Raw genomic sequence first — 19,229 nt, 5'->3', positions numbered from 1 at the left:
AGTTCTCTGTGTTCTCATGTGTGACAGCTCGTTGACTGCAGCAGAGAGATTCCGTGCCATGAGACAGCTTTTGGAATCTGTGCTCCTTATCAGAAAGTTAATTTACAGCCAGCAGCCTTTTCTGATTTCGTTGCCGTCCTCGTCTTCGGGGCCTACATAGTCATTCAGTCCATCCAGGGGGAGCCGGCTCTGGGAAGGGCCACAGCATGTCTCTGCTGCATTTCAGCCCCCACTGCCAGCAGCCTTCCAGCTGCGGACCTTTACAGATGGTGAGAGCAGCAGAAAGGGCACGATGGCTCAGTCTGCGGAGCTGGTGAGCTCAGAATTGCTTTGGGGCTTAGCTGCCATTGAAGCTTGGCCGGGAGCCAGGACATGTGGCACTTTGGATGCCCTTTCCCCTCCTTTAAGGGAAGAAAAAAAAATTGTTTTGGACCTCAGCCATGCTGTGGAGCCCTGAATGTGAGTAGAATCATTATTTGTTTCAGGGCACAGGTATCATCATCTTCCAGCTGGAGAAGAGGTGCTAAAATGCAGGGCAAGGCAAAGAGGATGCAAGAGGGCCAACTGAGTCGTGGGCCAAAGCAGTTAAATTCTCACATTTCCGTGACATCCTATAGTCTAATAGAATATTCATAATGGAGAGTATTCGATAACTTGGGATTCTGGAATGTTTTAAACAGTTTGAACTATAAGAAAAGTGTTTTCTTTCAGAACACAGGAATGAAATGAACTTATACTAGGTGCGAATTGCTTTGTTTGTATCTGATCTTTAACTTTATAAACCAAGATTACTGGCTTAGCAATGGACATGCAGGTAAGTGTCCCTTGAAACTGCCCTTTTACATGTTTCAGATTTACTTATTCATGGCCTTTGAGAGAAACTTAAATTGCATTTTGCAGTTATAGAATTAGAACTTCTTTGAAGGTCTTACATGAATTATCTAAACCATTACTTTCCTTGCTCATTTCTGGGTTCTTCATTATGTTTGTGCATTGAGAATGATGGTTTTCCAGTATTTTCTATGCATTATATGGATATGTAGTTTTTAAGTTGAGAATATACAGTAAGTAAAGCTTTACTGCCTTCTTTTTTTTTTTTAATGTTTATTTTTGAGAGAGAGGGACAGTGCACAAGCGGGGGAGGGGCAGACACACACACACACACACACACACACACACACACACACATGCGCGTGCGCGCGCAGAATCTGAAGAGGCTTCGGGTTCCGAAATGTCAGCACAGAGCCTGATGTGGGGGCTTGAACTCACCAACTCACCAACTGCAAGATCATGACCTGAGCTGAAGTCCGACACTTAACCGACTGAGCCACCCAGGCGCCCCTACTGCCTCCTTTTCTCAAGTACCCGAGCTTGATCCTGATATTTCTGAATCCATCTCAAATAATTCTGTTGGATTTTATTCCAGGATTTTGTAGAATGCTTTGTATAATTGATTAAAAGGATCAATTTGTAATTCTGATGATTGAATTTATTTTTGGTTTTTGAATAGCCATGTGAGAATTTGTTTGGAGGGGAGAGGTTAAAAAAAAAACAAAAACAAAAACAAAAAAACCCAACCTGGTAGATTCACGGTAAGCCTCTGAAGTGCCTCTGGAGCCTTGTGTTTACACGTTGACTTCTTTTGCAGTTGCTGATGATTCCTCTGATCATGTCCGTACTTTATGTCTGGGCCCAGCTGAACAGAGACATGATTGTATCATTTTGGTTTGGAACACGATTTAAGGTACTTTGACCTAGTTGGAAAAGTTTCCTTTTCGTTCGTCTCCACAGAAATCCCTCTTCATCTGAGAGGTGCACTTTCTGACTCGTCCAGAAGAGGTCACTGCAGAGCAACATACCATAGGCAAGCCCCCCTCCCCTGCTCAGTCCCCTGGTCAGTGCCCTGCGTTTCTTTAGCCCACCTGGAATCCTTCCTTTGCTGACTGTTACTTCTTGGCCCCTTAGGCATGTGTCCCCGAACAGTCTTGTGTCTGCGTGTATGATAGAGGGAAGGAAAGATACTCATGGGGAGCATTTCCTTTTAAAGTCTGTTATCATTCCCTGTTAATGTATTTTACACTTCCGCTAAAACAGATTTGTTTTTCCCCCCAGACACTTCCGTTAGTTCCTTCTCTCACACTTTTCCACTCGTAACATCTCTTTGATTTTCTTCCTCTTGTAAATCCTACCTGGTCTTCATTTGAGTTGGGACTGAACATACTCCTGGGTTTCCTGCCTGGAATTAGTCTTGCCTTGGGGCTCTCCAGTACTTTATGTTCCAGAATATTTACCACATTCTGCCTTCAAGTTATTTATGTAGAACCCTTTCTTTACTACTTTGTGAAGTTCCTTGTAGCTCCCTTAGCTCTTGGTATGATGTGTTGAATCTGGACAGAGGCTCAGATGTTGAATTCAACTGGGGAGCTTTCTCATTTGGGAGAGTATTAGTTCAGGACATCCGTGTATAATGAGATAAAAATCCCAAGTAATTTTGTGAAGTATGTAAGAGAAGAACCTAAAAAGGTGGGATATTTTTAGTTCATGGGCAACAGTTTGCTAGTTGGAGTCTTAATGTGGTTCTATTATGGGTCATGTTTTCATGAGTGTCCATAGGACACCCAGCTCCTTTGTGAAGCTGTTTGTTAGTATCCATTCAGCAGGGCATGTATCGTATCTGATCCATGGGCACAGTACTCTGTCCCTCCAGTTACTAATATACGAATTTTAGATTGGAAGTTTTAAGTACAGTACTGATGGATTGGTCTGACAAATTTTGGGGGTGACTTTCCGTAGGATTTATATAAAGCTCTTACCAGTATATCCTTACCCGTTCTAGCCCCCTGGCACCTGCGTCCTTCTTAGGGGTCGTTATTCATGTTTGTGTTTACGTTTTCCTAGGCCTGTTATTTACCTTGGGTGATCCTTGGATTCAACTATATCATCGGAGGCTCGTAAGTAAATACTCGATTTATTTAATTGGAAACAAATCCTTAAAAGACTTCCATTATTCTTTGTCTTCTCTAGTCTTTATGAAACTTTAAAGAAGTTCAGCGTCGATGCATTGGAACCTCAGACTTATGAAATACAGTTGACCTTGAACAACGGGGATTAGGAGTATCAACCTCCTGCACAGTTGGAAATCTGTGTATATTTTTTAACTCCCCCAGAAGTTGACTGTTCCTAGTTTCCTGTTGACCAAAGCCTTGCTGCTAGCATAAGCAGTCGATTAATGCATGTTTTAGGTTGTAACGTATTATATGTATCATATACTGTATTCTTATAATAAAGTAAGTTAGGGAAAAGAAAATGTTATTCAGAAAATCATAAGAAGAGAACATACATTTACAGAACTGTACTGTATACATGAAAAAACCCACATACAAGTGGACCCACGCAGTTCAAATCTGTGTTGTTCAAGGGTCCACTGTAATTTCATTTTGATGTAATTGATTACATTGCGGGACTTTAAGCACATTTAGCACTGAACGATTGTTATTTTGTTAGCTCATCGTTAGGCACAGTATACTTCCATGTATGTGCTTTTGAAAAGTATTTCTGGATTCACTGTCCAGATTGAGCAAACCAGAAGCTACTTTGTGTCTAGGCTGACTCCTCTAAGAACTATGCGTGAAATTACTATGTTTTTTATTCTTGAGGCATTTCCAGAATGCCTTGAAAACTGCTCACCAGTCATCAAAATGCAGATTCTCAGATGGGAAGTAGTTTTGCAAGCGGTTTGATAGTACAGAAATTATAGCCAAATAGGGTCAAATTTCCAGCCTGGAATTCGAGCTGAGAGGAAAACCTTTAATGTATCCAGTCAGAATTTTAAAAGGAAGATCTCAAGATGCAACTGTTCTGTGAACTCCCACTTATACTACAAAGTATTTTCCATTTTTAACAGATTTTGAGGGTCCTTGTTCTTAATATGTCTGACATACCTGCTCTGTGTGGTCCTGATGTCTGCAGCGTATTGACAGAAATGAGTGAATTAAGCAGACCGACGCTGTTTAGAGCCTAGCAAGTTCTGAGCGTGCTGAAGCTGCCAAGGGCAGAGCCCGGGAGTGGCTGCAGATGTTGATTTGTCCCTGACAGGAATCATGTGGCCGCAGAGGATAACGCAGGGTATTTGATAGTAGGAGTGGATCTATAGAACCTTCGAGGGCCTGTACGTAAGCCAGGAAAAACTGAAGGCAGCGTGTGTTTTAGGATTACAAGGTCAGCCACGCAAAGTGATCTTTGTGATGTCTTACATTCAAGGACGCAGGAGGCGAGGGGCAAGTGCTGTGGCTCCAGGAATGTGCGAACAGGCCTGCACTGTCCCCCCACCTTCCCCACGCTTCTCTCTCGCTGGCCTTCCCATTTGCCCATGGTTTGCAAATGTAGTACTTATGGCTGAAGCATTCAGAAGCTTTGCAGCTTGCCACTCTGGAGGCAAGGAAGTAGCAAAAACAAGATTTTGAGGATGAGATGGGGCTTGAAAGAGATGTCGGAGGGCAGCTGCCCTTGGAGAGCACGGACCCCAGCAGGACTGGTTTCCCTTCCCCTCAGAATGCATTTGCCACGCAGACCACAAAAGGGCTCCCTGTAGAGCCACCACGGGCTGCCCAGGACCAGAAATGGGCCGCTGGGAAGGCTGTTTTCCCTTGCTGTTAGTTAAAACCGGCCACATCTCACTTCACTGCTTGAATATCTTGAAACTAATTTGCCTCTTTGTTTGCAGGGTGATCAATGAGCTAATTGGAAATCTTGTCGGACATCTTTATTTCTTCCTAATGTTCAGATACCCGATGGACTTGGGAGGAAGGAATTTCCTGTCTACACCTCAGTTTCTGTAAGTATTTTTCTCTCTCATGTCACAGTCATTTATTTCACCACCCGTGTCTTAGGCATCCTAATCAAACTCCACGAGGGGTCGGATTTACCTCTGTGGCTGATGGAGAAATGTGAACCAGCAGACTTGTCCTGGTCCCACAGTCACAGGAAGTCAGGGATCAAAGCCACAGCCTTGTCTTCTCCTTGGAGCCCTTCTAGCTAGGGGCTGCTGCTGACTCCAGTCAGACATCACAGGGAATGTTCTAGCTCTGCTGAACAAGTGGGGCCCCATGTGCAGCTCCAGCGCGGCCCACAGTGCGCCAGGGGGCTGGACACAGTAACAGGACAACAGTATGTGCTCTCCAGAACATCAATTTTACACAAGATTTGGCCAGAGAAGAGGTAGGGGGATAAAGCTACCTCACTGGTTGGCAGTTTCAAACTAACTTCCTTCCTTCCTCCCTTCCTCCCTTCCTCCCTTCCTCCCTTCCTCCCTTCCTTCCTTCCATTCTCCTTCCTTCCTTTCCTTCCTTTCCTTCCTTTCTTCCTTCCTTCTTTCCTTCCTTCCGTTCTCCTTCCTTTCTTCCTTCCCTTTCCTTCCTTCCTTTCTTCCCTTTCCTTTCCTTTCCTTTCCTTCCTAACTTCCTAACTTCCTTCCTTCCTTCCTTCCTTCCTTCCTTCCTTCCTTCCTTCCTTCTCTTCCTTCCATTTTCCTTCCTTCCTTTCTCCTTCCTTCCTTCCTTCCATTCTCCTTCCTTCCTTCCTTCCTTCCTTCTCTTCCTTTCATTCTCCTTCCTTCCTTCCTTCCTTCCTTCCTCCCTTCCTCCCTTCCTCCCCTCCTCCCTTCCTTCCTCCCTCCCTCCCTCCCTTGTAATCACCACACCTAACATAGGGCATGTTGAACCCTGAGATCAAGAGTTGCATGCTCTCCAAGTGAGCCAGCCAGGCGCCCCAAACATTTTTTTCTATCAGATATTATAGAATGGAAAATTTCTGGAACTTTTCAAAGTGAAAGTGGGAAACCTGAGGTTTGTAGAGTGTAGGCACCATGGGAATGTGTGCTGGTTCTTTCTCTGCCACTCCTAGGGTTTACTCAGGTGAGGAGGCTGAGGGCACAGCTTTGGTTTTGAGACAGAGTTGGGTTGGAATCCCGTTCCCCTCATTCATCAGTTTTGATAATTGGGGAAGTTGCTTAATAAAACCTCCGAGCTTCAACTTGCAAGCCTGTACGCTGGGGGGAAGCCGGGTCTCATCGGGCTGCGGGTGGTAAGGCAGGCTATTGGCCGCACAGTAGTGGGTGTTCGGTAAATACAAGTTCTTAGCCTTGTTCCTAAAGTTGGGTCTAGGGTGGGATTTCACGAGCCAGAAGAGATGCTGACACACTTAAGCATGTCAGGAATGGGACCATTCTGTCAGTGAGGCAAAAGGCTGTTGAAGAAGGGACCAGTGAAATCACCATCTGGGTGTCACAGCCTGCCTGACAATCACACCTAATCTCCAGTCTGGGATATGCAATAATAGCTTGCATTTAAAAGCTTTAAAGAAGGAAAAGCCTTTCTCATCTTGCTCATTTTAATGTTTTGTGATTCATCATTCTTCCAAGGGGTCAGTGACAGCAGTAAAACTTGAGGCCCCTTCACCCTGCACCCCCTTTGTAATTTAGGGGTAGGGTTTTAAAAGCCTTTTGTGACGTATTATATACAAACAGAGAAGTACACTTTTGTTGTGTTTTTTTTTTTTTTTTTTAAAGAGCATGAAAGGAAACTTGTTTGTCTTCTGAGCCTTGAGTTGCCTTCAGGCTAAAAAAACAAATGACCAATCTGCTTTCTGATTATCAAAGGACACGATAGCAGTGGGTTTGGATTTTTGGTCTAGGTTTATCAAGTCAGATGGCAGATGAATTGATTAAAACACAACTTGGTCATTTGGTGGGCGGCCAACGGTTCTCTTACTTTCAGGGGCCGTGTTCTGACTTCACGGCTTGGAGATAGTTCTCAGTTGTAGGCAACAAAGCATGTGAGATTCTAGTGGCAAAAATCAGTGGCATGCCAAAGCCTGCCTTCCGTTTGAGCGCTCTCTGTTGGTGGAAAAGCCCTTCTGTTAAATTTTGCATACAGATCAGATGACAAAATGCAGCTCCTTGCAAAAGCACTAACTGCTTTGAAATTACCATAAATTTTTGTTGATTATGTATAATTGGGTGTCTTTTTGTACTAATTACTTGCATTTAATTTCACTATCCGTCTAAGCAGTGGCGATGGCTCCCATATTGTCTTACAGTGAGAAGCAAAGCAAGGCAGCCCTTTTTAAGTGTTCTGTTTCATTATACACTTTGGAGGAATATTATTGTACCAGAACATCGTGGATGTGGAGAAGTCAGGAGTTGGACAGACGTTTTGACTTGAAAACAAAGCCGTATTTGTTTAAAAGGGAAGATGGGGAGTTCTAGAATTCTAAGATGTATCACTGTTCTGCATTGCATTTCGAAAAGTAGATCATCTTCTGCATGTAGTTATTTTTCTGTGTGAAAGGGGTTCGTTGTCTGGTTTCGGCAGGAATACAAAGGCGTCAGGGATGATGTGAACAAATGAGGACTCCAGTCCCTAACTGCGGTCACCTGAATCGCACCCCGTGTGTCCCGTCTGTAGCACGAAGCCTGTAGTCCAGTAAGTGGTACAGGCACACACTCTGGAACCAGGCTGCCTGGGTTGGAATCTGGACACTCAGTCTTTAGAAGGGTTTTATTTAGTCTTGCCTTGGTTTTCTCATTTACAAGATGGGGTAATAGTAGTGCCTGGCTCATTGGGTTGTGGTAAAGACGAGGTGAATTTATGCAGCACCTGGTGGAAGCAAAACGTTCTATGATACGGACGTGCTCTGCAAGCTTTTTGCTGTGGACATGTTACCACTCACGGTCTGCTCTTGGTGCCATGAGGGTTTTGAACAGGGCTGTCAGATGATGGCCTCTGCCTTCTCACAAAATTTTAAACACTAGGATCTAAGTGGAATAGGTTTAAACACATTCTTGGGGCGCCTGGGTGACTCAGGCGGTTAAGCATCCGACTCTTGATTTCTGCTCAGGTCGTGATCTCGTGGTTTGTGAGCTCGAGCCCTGCATTGGGCTCTGTGCTGACAACGCAGAGCCTCCTTGGGGTTCTGTGTCTACCCCTATCCCACTTGATCTTTCACTCTCTCTCAAAATAAATAAACATTAAACAACAACAACAACAACAAAACACGTTCTCAGTTTACTAATAGACAAGGAAGGGAAAGACTATGGAGAACACAGACCTGGGTTTAAGTTTTCTTAGCTGCTCTGGGACTCTTAGATCATTAATCTGTAAGGTGGGAAGTCAGGTAAGCTTTTTGGACTTCAGCTTTGCTACCATCTTTGAGATGGAAAGAAGGCTCTCAGAAGACAGATTAGGAATGAACATTTAAAAAAACACCCCAGGGGCGCCTGGGTGGCTCAGTCGGTTAAGCGGTTAAACGTCTGACTTCGGCTTGGGTCATGATCTTGTGGTTTGTGGGTTCGAGCCCCGCATCGGGCTCTGTGCTGACAGTTCAGAGCCTGGAGCCTGCTTCAGATTCTGTGTCTCCCTCTCTCTCTGCCCCTCCCCCGCTTGTGCGTGTGCTCTCTCTCTCACTCTCTCTCTCTCTGTCTCTCAAAAATGTATAAATGCAAAAATTAAAAAACACCCCAGATTCCAAGACAAAGTGGGCATCTCCAGTCCCCCTTGACGGCCGTGGGGCCCAGGTGTGGGTGGAGGTGCCGTGTGGGCCTCAACATGCAGGCTGCAGATTGGTCCTTTGCAAGTGAATTTCTGTTACCTCCTTTGATCCAGGTTGATCCATATTTAGATCCATCAAAATGCTATGTATAGGTGGTTCTTTCTGGTTGTTGGGCTTGTGGGAGTAATATTTTTGTTTCTATACTGTTCTGTATGAATTGCTTTTGTAATCAGAAAACGAATTTTTTTAGAGTGTGAATTTGGCTGGAGACGTAGTAAATTTAAGAAATCCGTAAAGTGAGCACAGTCTGTGGTCCGGGCATCGAGCTAAGTGCTGAGAAGGCAGAGTTAAGTAAGACATTGTCTTCCATTGGCCAGACTAATATAATTCAGTGTGACAGATGCCAGGGGGATGCAGGAAAGGGAGACGTGCTGAATGGTCAGATCACCGTGCGGAAGTGATCATCTCGTCTTCTCTCCTTTGTTTCCCCCCTACCCCCGCTCCAGGTACCGCTGGCTGCCCAGCAGGAGAGGAGGGGTGTCAGGATTCGGTGTGCCCCCCGCCAGCATGAGGCGGGCTGCTGATCAGAATGGCGGAGGTGGGAGACACAACTGGGGACAGGGCTTTCGGCTTGGAGACCAGTGAAGGAGCGGCCTCTGGCCTGCCCACCAGCCACTCTGCTCAGATGAAGTCTCCTTCCAGTGCTGGGCGTGCTTAACCACCGAGTTCTAGCAAACGCTGTTGGACCTGACCCACACTGAATGTAGTCTTTCAGTACAAGACACAATTTTTTAAGACCTGAAGAAAAATATAAGTGTTCCTCAAGTTTCGTGATTCTCATTCAAGTCCTTACTGCTACGAAGAACAAATATCAACTGTGCAAATTTCAGAACTGACTCTCTTTTTTGGTGTCTTCTCTTCCTTTTCTGTCTCAATAACGGGTTTTGGCAGGTCCTGGTCTGCTGGCACCAAACTGGGAATCTGGGGTTGGGTCACTAAACCCTTGGCAAAGGGACTCTTACCTCTTTCTTGCACACCTGCCTCCCTCCTTCTTTTTCCAACCCCACGTTTGCAGCTGGGGGAGGTTGCCCCTGAGATGGTTCTGCCTTTGACAAGCTCTCTTATTTATTGACTTTTGCCAAGGCTTGGGCTCAAAGAACTTGTCCACCATTTTCTCCCCTTGGTGGCAGAACTATAACAATAGGGGAAAAGACTGGACCAGCGGTTGGAGAGCTTTCTCTTTTGGAATTGCTGGGACCCGATGTCAGTTGTGACCATTTGCCACTGCTACAGATGTTTTTTATTAAAAAAAAACCAGCACCACTGAGGCCGTGAGGACACAGATTGGTGTTAAGGAGGCATAGGTTGTTGCTAGGCGTTTTCTTCCTTAGGCGAGGGGATCACAACTTCAGTGGAGCTGCGTCTCGCACGGGGCCTAGGTGCAAATGCGAGGGATAGTCCCTTTGCATCTCATGTAGGGCATGCTGGCTTTGCGTGTCCCCGGAGTAGTGGGGTGTGTTGTGCTAGGAAATTCCAAATCACACGTGCCCCGGGGAGTCGCTCTCTTTGAGAGGCACCTGGGCATCGGTTCCGTTTCATTCTCATTCTGGATATATGTTTATTGAATAGTGTGGAGTGAGAACCTTATACCCTATTTAAATTGTCTTTTTTTTTTTTTTTTTTTGCCTCTCCCGCCACCTTGAATGGCACATGCTTCAGTTAATGGTGAGGACACAGTTCCTCTGTACATAGGTCATATTATAAGAGCTAATCTAAGCACATCTAAGTGAATCACATAATTTTGGGTTGTAATGGCTTTAGAATCACTTGTGTTTGAGGGTCTTTATTTTGAGCCATGAATGTAGAAGTCATGAATGTACATCATCCCAGCTTAAATACCCACAACTTTTTTTTTCCCCCGTAGGGGCTTTTTCCATCAGAGCTAGGCTTATCCCCCAATAAAGTTTTTTGAAGGCTATGGTGTTTCACAGTTTCTTATTTTCTGGTTTTATTCTGAAAGCAGACTGCTAGGCCTAGGAGCAGTGTTGAGTGGTTTGGCTTTGAACATTTTGATTGGTTTCTTCTCAGGAAACACTGTGCTCTACCAGTGTGACCGTGCTTTGCCCCACCCTGAAAACAGTGACGTGTGTGACACCAGGAAGTGGGGACCTGAAAGCAGCTTGATTTTAATAAAAGTTTGTGTGTTCCTCTCCTTATTTAATTTACACGATAAAGGAGGCGGAGAGACTCTGAACCTTAACTGTCGTGTGTTTGTGCTGTTGACCTGTGGCCACAATAAAATTTACTTGTAAACTTTTAGAAGCCATTATTCCTGTTATGTCACATGTGCCCTCATCTACAGGAGTGGAAACTCATTGTAAGCGTAAGAAGATTCTCATGACGAGTGAGCTCGAGGCCCTTGTATATGCTCTCTTAGCAATTCAGCTGCCTGAGGGCAGTAGTTTCGGTAAAGGTTACAAGTATTCTTTAGAATACCTTCGTTCAAGGCAGAATGTTCATTAAATTCTTCTTAAACACATGTAAGGAGCTGATGATTTTATGAATCTTGTCTGGATTACCTATCTCTTTGGAATAATTCAGCTAAGCAAGCTAGTTGAGATTTGATTTGGCCAGGCAGGACATGACAGTGGATTCTCTTTATGAGTGGGGAAAAAAAAAAAAATCCTTATTTTGTATAGAGAACTTCCCCTTTTGTAACTAATTCTTTTTATTGGTAAAAATTGTAAATTAAAATGTACAACTTGACGGTCGTCTGTCTGAAGTTTCCGTATACCTACCCTGCTGCCTCTTTTAGACACTACCTAATTTACGTGACCAGGCATTTCTCGGGCCTGTAGGAGTGTCCAGGGTTTTTTGCAATCACAGCAATGCAGCATGTTTTAGGGGACTAGCTCATGTGTTGGGACTAGCTGTAGGATTCATTCCCGGAAGCACAGTTTCTGGGTTTTGGTTGGAATGAAGCAGTGTGCTTCCGAACATTGAGTTGGGCGCCCCATCCAGTTGTGTGCCTTACGGCATTTCTGTAGCCTGCAGGTCTGACTCCTGGAACCCTACAGAATTAACCAGATAAGAACCTAGAGCCTGGAAGGCAGAGGCCATGATGTTACTGAGCCTTTTTTTTCTTGAGCTTGAACCAGCCAGGCCTTTTCGGTAGGCCCTCATCATTCATCACCAGGTGGGGTGACAGGAAGGAGGAGCGCTGCCCCCCTCTTCTGGCATTGGAGAAATAGCAGAAAGCTAGAAAGGAATGATCCTACTTTTTAAAAGAAAAAAAAAATTTTTTTTAAACATTCATTTTTGAGAGACCGCACAAGCAGGGTGGGGCAGAGAGAGAGAGGGAGACACAGAATCCGAAGCAGGCTCCAGGCTCTGAGCTGTCAGCACAGAGCCCGGTGCAGGTCTCGAACTCACAGACCCCGAGATCATGACCTGAGCTGAAGTCAGATGCTTAACCGACTGAGCCACCCAGGTGCCCTGATCCTGCTTATTTCGGGGGGACAGTATATCGCCAGTATCCCCGTGTTCTGAGCTGCTTTGAGGAACACTGACTGAACAGGTGATGTGGTTGCCACCCCTTCATTCATTACAACTCTATTTCTGAGGTCCCTTCCCCTTTAACATTTCCAGCATTAACTAAATAACAAAGCTTAACCTTGGGAAACATCTAATCCTCTGTTTGGACTTTATACCGTTGGTGTCTCCAAAGGCTGGGCTGAGAAAACAAGTGCTTCCTGGCAGTTTACTTGTTTGCTTTTCACTCTGAGTGGCTCTGGTGATTGCAACTGCAATTTAGGGGAGAGTATCCTGCCATGCAATTCCTTCCATGTATGGCGAAAGCCCAGAATGACTCTCCATGTGCTCCCCTTATCCTCACAACTCCGTTAGGGTAGAACCCTATTTCCAGAAACACAACCGGCTGCTGAATGTGACTGGTACTTTCTGGATCATTTAATGTAAGCCTCCAATCTATGGTTTCCAATGTGGCTGTACCGGAGAATCACTTGGGATTTTTAAGGATGCAGATTTCTTGCATTGCTTCCATTCTGTATGTTTTTAAAGTTCCCAATGATTCTGTATTTCGGTTGGGCTTGGGAACAACCTTGTGAAATAGATAGCATTATTCCCATTTCTCAGGTAAGGAAACTTAAGACTCAGCGTGGTTAAGTCACTTAAGACCAAGCAGCTACAAGGCACCAAAAACAAGGCATGAACCCAGCTCTGAGTTAAGATCTCGGCTGCTGCGTTGCAGTTGAGGAAGCCAAAGGTCAGAATCTGGCATTAAGTGGCAAAAAAAGATTGTTTTCTTGCCAGGCTAAAGGCAGGCCAGAACGTTTGGAAACTTCAGTTGAAGGTATAAATTAGCTTTCTATCATCCCTGGGGGGATTGCCTTGTGGCTTGGAAAGGGGAAAAATTATATATATATACCCATACATACACATACATATATACACATATATATGTGTGTGTATATATATATATATATGTATATGTATATATATATATATATAATTACAAATATCTATGTAAATGTATAAAGTCTACTACATATGTATTATAAAAACTAGGTGTCTATTGAGTAGTGCTCGGGCAGATGCACTTAGGACCAGCTGTCTGTCTTCAGGGTGTGTGCTCTCTACTGGAATGGGTAATGGATTGGGTAGGAATTTGGTCTGTTTAGGGAGAGAGCCGATGGCCTGGTCTCTTGGGAGTCTTAAAGGACTTCTTGTTCATAGGGCGGAATCCTGGTTCTCTGAAAGAGGGTATTAGAAGAGGTTTGAGACCCTGGGAAGACTGGATTCAAAACTGAAGTACTTTTAAAAAGCAGCTAAGCAGCTTCTATCTATAATGGCTAATTATCTGCTAATAGGTGTGATCCTAGTGGTTGGGGCAAAAGGAGACTCCGTATAGACTGAAGGCGGGCAAGAACACTGGAAGATTAATTGAAGGTATAAATTTAGCTTTCTCTCCCCTGAGGAATTCCCCTGTGGCCTGTATGAATGCATGGGCACAATGGAGGAGAAGGCCCTGCCTGGTCACCAGGGCCAGAAAGAGCCACAGGAAGTGCAGAACTGAATTCAGGTGCAAGGTTTAAGGATCACTCGGGAATGTTTATTAAGCTCAAGTTTTCATCGGAAGCCTTTATCTGACCTAGATGAATTTGATCCCTCTCTCTTCTCTGGCATCGTGTTGGCCTTTTTCTAAGGGCTGGCACTGGTACGCTGAGTGTCCTTGTTAATTAAGGGCAATCACTGTTAGCTTAAGGGAGACTTTAGATTTTGGTCGAAACTGTCCTGAGAGAAAAGTCACAAACCCAGCTCTGAGGATGTGAGATGCATCTGTCACCACAGCATGCCCTCATCCCCTGCAGGCGCCCAGACCTCTTACTGGGTAGGAGGGCTTGGGACTTTTCTCGATCACTTCGATCAGTTAGGCTTCTCTGATTACAGGTACCCAAAAAGGACTCTGGTTGACTTTAGCAAAAGAGAATTTATTGGAAGGATACAGAGTAGGTCACAGATTCCAAGGGGCCGCGGAGACACCGGATAGGAAGGGGTACCAGGGATTCGGGGAACAGGAACTAATCTTGACTGCAGCTGCTGGGCTAAATCAGCTCCACTTTTTATTCTATGCTTGCGTTTCTCCTTTTAGGGTTCATCTCCCAAGTCTTACTGGCCTAGCTTGGCCCTTGTGACCCTCTTGTGACTAGGAATTGAGGGAAAAACACTTGACTCACAGTCCCATTAAGACTGCAAAGGGGGAGAAGTAGTTATTTAAAAGCAAATCAAAGTGCTCTTGCTTCATGAGAAGGGGGAAGTAGATGCTGGATGTGCCTAAAAAGCCCCAGTTGGCCCACTAGCGCATGGAAACCACATGTGGCCTTTTGGAGGGGCCTCTGGCTTTGCCTCATTCCAACCCAGGAACGAGACTCTATATCCTCCCATCTCCTCCCGCAAGTTCATCTCCAGAGCATTTAGCAAGCATTGTGGATTTTGCTGAAGATTTGGGGAAAAGAAGGTGGAAGTGTTGGCATTGAACCTCACAGGGATAAGTGACTGCCCACACTTCTTGAGGAGCGACTGTGTGTGTGTTCACTGCCATATCCCCAGCACCTAGTGCAAAGGCTGGCACACACAGCCTTGTTGAGATAAATATTTGTTGAAGGAATGGATCCATTTCATAATCTAAATTCTCTAGCATGGTCACCTGGCTTCCTGCCTTCTCTCCATCCTTTCTCCACATAGCTCTTCCAGTCCCGTCTGTCTTGGTCAATTTAGCTCTGGCTCCCAAACTCCATACTCCGCAAAATAAAAGCTTTGCAGTTAATCACGCCTACTCACCTTAGAGAGGCTTACTGAAGTTATTCGCCGGACACAAAGCGAGGCTCTGGGTCAGGGAAGCAGGGCAATTCTGTAGCTGAAAAATTAAGATGGTTTTGGGGTGCCTGGCTGGCTCAGTCGGAAGAGCATGCCACTCTTGATCTCGGTGTTGTGAGTTTGAGCCCCACGCTGGGGTGTAGACATGACTCAAATAAATGAACTAAAAAAAAAAAAAATTAGGGGCGCCTGGGTGGCGCAGTCGGTTAAGCGTCCGACTTCAGCCAGGTCATGATCTCGCGGTCCGTGCGTTCGAGCCCCGCGTCAGGCTCTGGGCTGACGGCTCGGAGCCTGGAGCCTGTTTCCGATTCTGTGTCTCCCTCTCTCTCTGCCCCTCCCCCGTTCATGCTCTGTCTCTCTCTGTCCCAAAAGTAAATTAAAAAAAAAAAAAAGTTGAAAAAAAAAAAAATTAAAAAGTGACTTCATTATGTTCACTATTTCAAGTTATTTTGAACATTATTTCAAATGTTCATTACATACTCCTCAAAATTGTGATACGCCCCCTACAGAGGGTTGAATGGTGCCCCCCCCCCCCCACCAAAGATACATCCATATACTAGTTCCCAGAACCTATGAATATGACCGTATTTGCAGAAAGAGACTCTGCAGATGTAATCAAGGATCTTGAGATGAGGAGATCGTCCTGGATTACCCGGGTGGGCTCTGAATCCAATGACAAGTGTCCTATAAGGGCCACACAGGGGATATTTGGCAGAAGAGGGGAAGACACAGACACACAGAGGAGAAGGTGATGGGGAGGTGGAGGAAGAGCCTGGAGCAGGGGCCCCAGACCAGGGGGGCCAAAGAGCACCTGATGCCACCGCCAGCTGGAAGAGGCAAGGAATGAAATCTCTCATCCAGCCTTTGGAGGAAGTGTGGTCCAGCTGACACCTTGATTTTGGACTTCTGGCCTCCAGAACTGCGAGAAAATAAAATTCTACTGTTTTACGCCCTCAAGTTTGTGGGGACTCGTTACAGCAGCCGTAGGAAGCGAATTCACCTCCCAACCACCTTCTCGCAGGTCCTTAAACGCAATGTGCCCTTCCTGCCTCTCGCAGCGGGAACACTGTCCACGCTGTCTCTGGCCCACGCGGTATTCATAACCCGTTTTCAACCCTTCGGGTGAGACCATCAGACTCTGCCCAAGACAAAAGAAAGGTTGGGCACCGCTGTCCCACCAGCTCAGATCACCTGGGTGCATCTCTTCTTTGCTTCCAAAAGAGCTTTCATCTAGAAGCCGACCCTCAGACTTCTCTCTGCATCCCAGCCTGTCATCTGTCTGTGTCTGTCACAGACTACTGTCATTGGCAAACATTACAAAAATGGAATTTGGGATTTCTTATATAAGTCAGAGATCCTTTGGGCTGGAGGGTACCTAAGAGATTATCTAAATCAGACTTGCAAATGGTCTTTAGGCATGGAACTCTCTGCTCGAATGAGATCTCAAATCCTAGTATGTAAAAGACAGAAGTGAGGCTCATCTAAATTCTTTATCAAAAGAGGGGTCACAGCTAGTGTTTTCCCAACTTACCCCTCATTTCAGTCCCTTTTGCCTGTTTTTTTTTGTTTTTGTTTTTTTTTTTACAAATCCTTTGAAATTTCCCTGACTTCTATTGTTCAAAATGATTTTTCAAGAGGTGCCTGGATGGCTCAGTCAGGTAAGCGTCTGACTCTTGATTTAGGCTCAGGTCATGATCTCACAGTTCATGAGATCGAGCCCCATGTCAGCTCTGCAACTGACAGTGTGGAGCCTGCTTGCTCTCTCCCTGTCTCTCTGCCCCTCCCCCACCCTCTCTCTCAAAATAAATAAACTTAATAAAAAAAATTTATTTTTGGATACCATTAGTTTATTATAAAAGAGAGACATGAAAATTATTTACATGATGAAAGATTTCACAACTTCGCCGGAATGGGCAGCTTCCCTTCATGCCATTTCCATAATGATTTATGTCAGTCTACGTACTTTCCGAGAATGTCACCATCTCTAAATAAGAAACGATCCTTGCCATCTAGAACTACTTTGGTGTCTCCATATTCTGGGAGAAGAACTTTATCTCCAACTTTCACACTCACTGACTGGTTGAATCTCTCCACCCTTTCCTCTGGAGCCTGATCCCACAGCCACCACTGTTGGCTTGCAGAACTTTTCCTTGCAATTTTTCCGGAAGCATAATGTCTCCTTCGGTTACAGTTTCGGCTGCACTCCTTTCAACTGAAACTCGCTCAAAGAGGGGAAGACACTTTCTAAATGCTTGTTCTGCCATGACTCCGGCCGCTGCAGTTCCTGCTCTGCTCTGGAGCTGCTGCCCTGCAAGGAGACCCGCAGTCCAACCCCCGGGTCACGTGAACGTGGGAACAGGCCGCCCTACGCGCAGCTAATAAATAAAAAATTTTTACAGTGATATTTTGGAGTTGGCCTCAGTTTTGGGCCATTGCTACAGAGAACAGCTACTTTCCTAGTCTTTGTTGGATTTTAGAGGACCAGTAAATCACTCTCCCCTTTTCCTTGGTTCGGAGCCAAGGGAGAGATAATCACTGTTATTAGAGGTAAAAATGACAGCTTCATTCTTGAGAAAAGATGGATGGATTGGAAGATACGTCATAGGGGTGCAGTTACAAAGATGTCCTAAAAAGGAACCCCAGAACTTGAAAGACTGCCCTGGTCACCGGCATAGCAAAACAAGGACAGGGGTGTCTCCTGCTGCAAGCTTACCGTGGGGAGAGCCCAGAAGGTGGTTTCCAGGGGGCCCGGTTGGCTTCACAAGGACGGAGCTCAGTCCCTTCCTTGGTTCACCAATCACATAAGTCTTCCTTTGAGAGAAAAATTAGAGTTTCTGGTGTACTTTTCCTCCCTGGGAAATTCCCTCCCTATGGAAGTGCAAGGGGTCAGGAACCAGTATTTCTCCCTGAGCGTGTTCACCTCCACTCCCATTTACAAGATGGAGACCCGGGCCCCAAATGGCTTCTTTTGAAACGTGTGATATGTGTGAGTCGGACAGTCAGGTTAGACTAATAGCTGTAACCAGCAACCAATCACCAATTCCCCGCTGCATATCACAGCAGAGCTCCATTTCTTGTCCAAGTCACGGGCCGATGCGGGTCGGCAGGGAGGATGGTGGGGGCCGGGAAGGGGAGTGGAGAATGAGGAGGGGGGTCTGCTCCACGCAGTTATTCAGCGACTCGGCGTCCTTTCGATTAGTGCCGGGATTTCAAACTTCCGTGTGTGCTGTGCTTTGGGCTTCAGCGGCTCCACAACCTCCCAGGACCCCAGAGTCCTCCACTGAATTCTCTGGAGGTGGCCGCTCAAGAAAGAGCCAGTGGAGGACTGCGCAGCCGATTTTAGGGGCCAGGCTGCAAGAGGCCTACATCATTTCTGCCCACAAGCTGCTGGCCGGCACTCACTCACGGGGTCCCAGCGAATCACGAGGGCAGCTCGGAAACACAAGTCTTCCTGAAGGCCCCTGTGGAACAGCAAACGAAGTTGAAAGAATACCAAGCATTGTCTCAGCACAGTACCGCCTTCACAGAAACACAGCCCAGCCAAGCAAAGCGATTTTACGGCCGTTGAGGCCTTTACTAACAAGTCTAAAGAACAGATCCAGGACAATGCTGCTGGTTTTTGTTTTCTTTTTTTTTTTAATAAATCCTGGGGCGCCTGGGTGGCTCAGTCGGTTAAGTGTCCGACTTCGGCTCAGGTCATGATCTGGCGATCTGTGAGTTCTAACCCCGCGTCGGGCTCTGTGCTGACCGCTCAGAGCCTGGAGCCTGCTTTGGATTCTGTGTCTCCCTCTCTCTCTGCCCCTCCCCTGCTCACATTCCGTCTCTCTCTCCCTCAAAAATAAATATTAAAAATTGTTAAAAATAAATATTGTATACTCTGTGTTTAGAAAAGTTCACACACCTGGATGACTGTTTACAAACCGACACACCTGGGGTAGCTAGCACCCTGATCAGAATATGACATCTCCAGCCCCCAGAAGCCTTCTTGAACACCTGCCCTGGCCCAGTCACCAAGCCCCACCCCAGGTGAGCCACAGTCTTGACTCGTAACCACATAGTAAATTAGTTATTTCCTGGTTTAGAATATTCTACAAATAGAACCATACCGTACATATTCTTTTGTGTCTGTCTGCGTTTACTTAACGTTATGCTTGTGAGAGTATTCCTGTTGTGTATAATTGTAGTGTTTTTGTTCTCATCGCTGAAGCTTACTCCATGGTCCGCATACACCGTGATTTACTTGTCCACTCTGCTGTTGGTGGGCATCGGGATAGTTTCAGGATATA

The 19,229-nt window shown here is 45.6% G+C and overlaps 1 protein-coding gene and 1 pseudogene across 2 annotated transcripts in view; one reads left to right on the top strand and one right to left on the bottom strand.

Annotated features, from left to right (window-relative positions):
- The window catches only part of DERL1 (derlin 1), a 28,076-nt gene extending 16,763 nt beyond the window's left edge, over nt 1-11,313 (top strand). Inside the window, exons 4-8 of one of the 2 annotated variants that reach the window (XM_060611240.3) lie at nt 788-814; nt 1,649-1,744; nt 2,899-2,951; nt 4,724-4,834; nt 9,054-11,313. In XM_060611240.3, the coding sequence (XP_060467223.1) occupies nt 788-814; nt 1,649-1,744; nt 2,899-2,951; nt 4,724-4,834; nt 9,054-9,192 (426 nt within the window). In that variant the 3' untranslated portion in view covers nt 9,193-11,313. The remainder of the gene's footprint in view (nt 1-787; nt 815-1,648; nt 1,745-2,898; nt 2,952-4,723; nt 4,835-9,053) is intronic. The other variant, XM_060611241.3, reaches the window with a different exon arrangement.
- A 5,455-nt stretch (nt 11,314-16,768) lies between these two features.
- Nucleotides 16,769-18,993, bottom strand: LOC132664467 (10 kDa heat shock protein, mitochondrial pseudogene; annotated as a pseudogene).
- Nucleotides 18,994-19,229: the final 236 nt, after the last annotated feature.

The sequence above is a fragment of the Panthera onca genome, chromosome F2 (assembly GCF_046562875.1).
Source record: "Panthera onca isolate mPanOnc1 chromosome F2, mPanOnc1 haplotype 2, whole genome shotgun sequence".
In the NCBI taxonomy this organism is placed as follows: domain Eukaryota; kingdom Metazoa; phylum Chordata; class Mammalia; order Carnivora; family Felidae; genus Panthera; species Panthera onca.
This window is presented reverse-complemented; position numbering and strand designations above follow the sequence as displayed.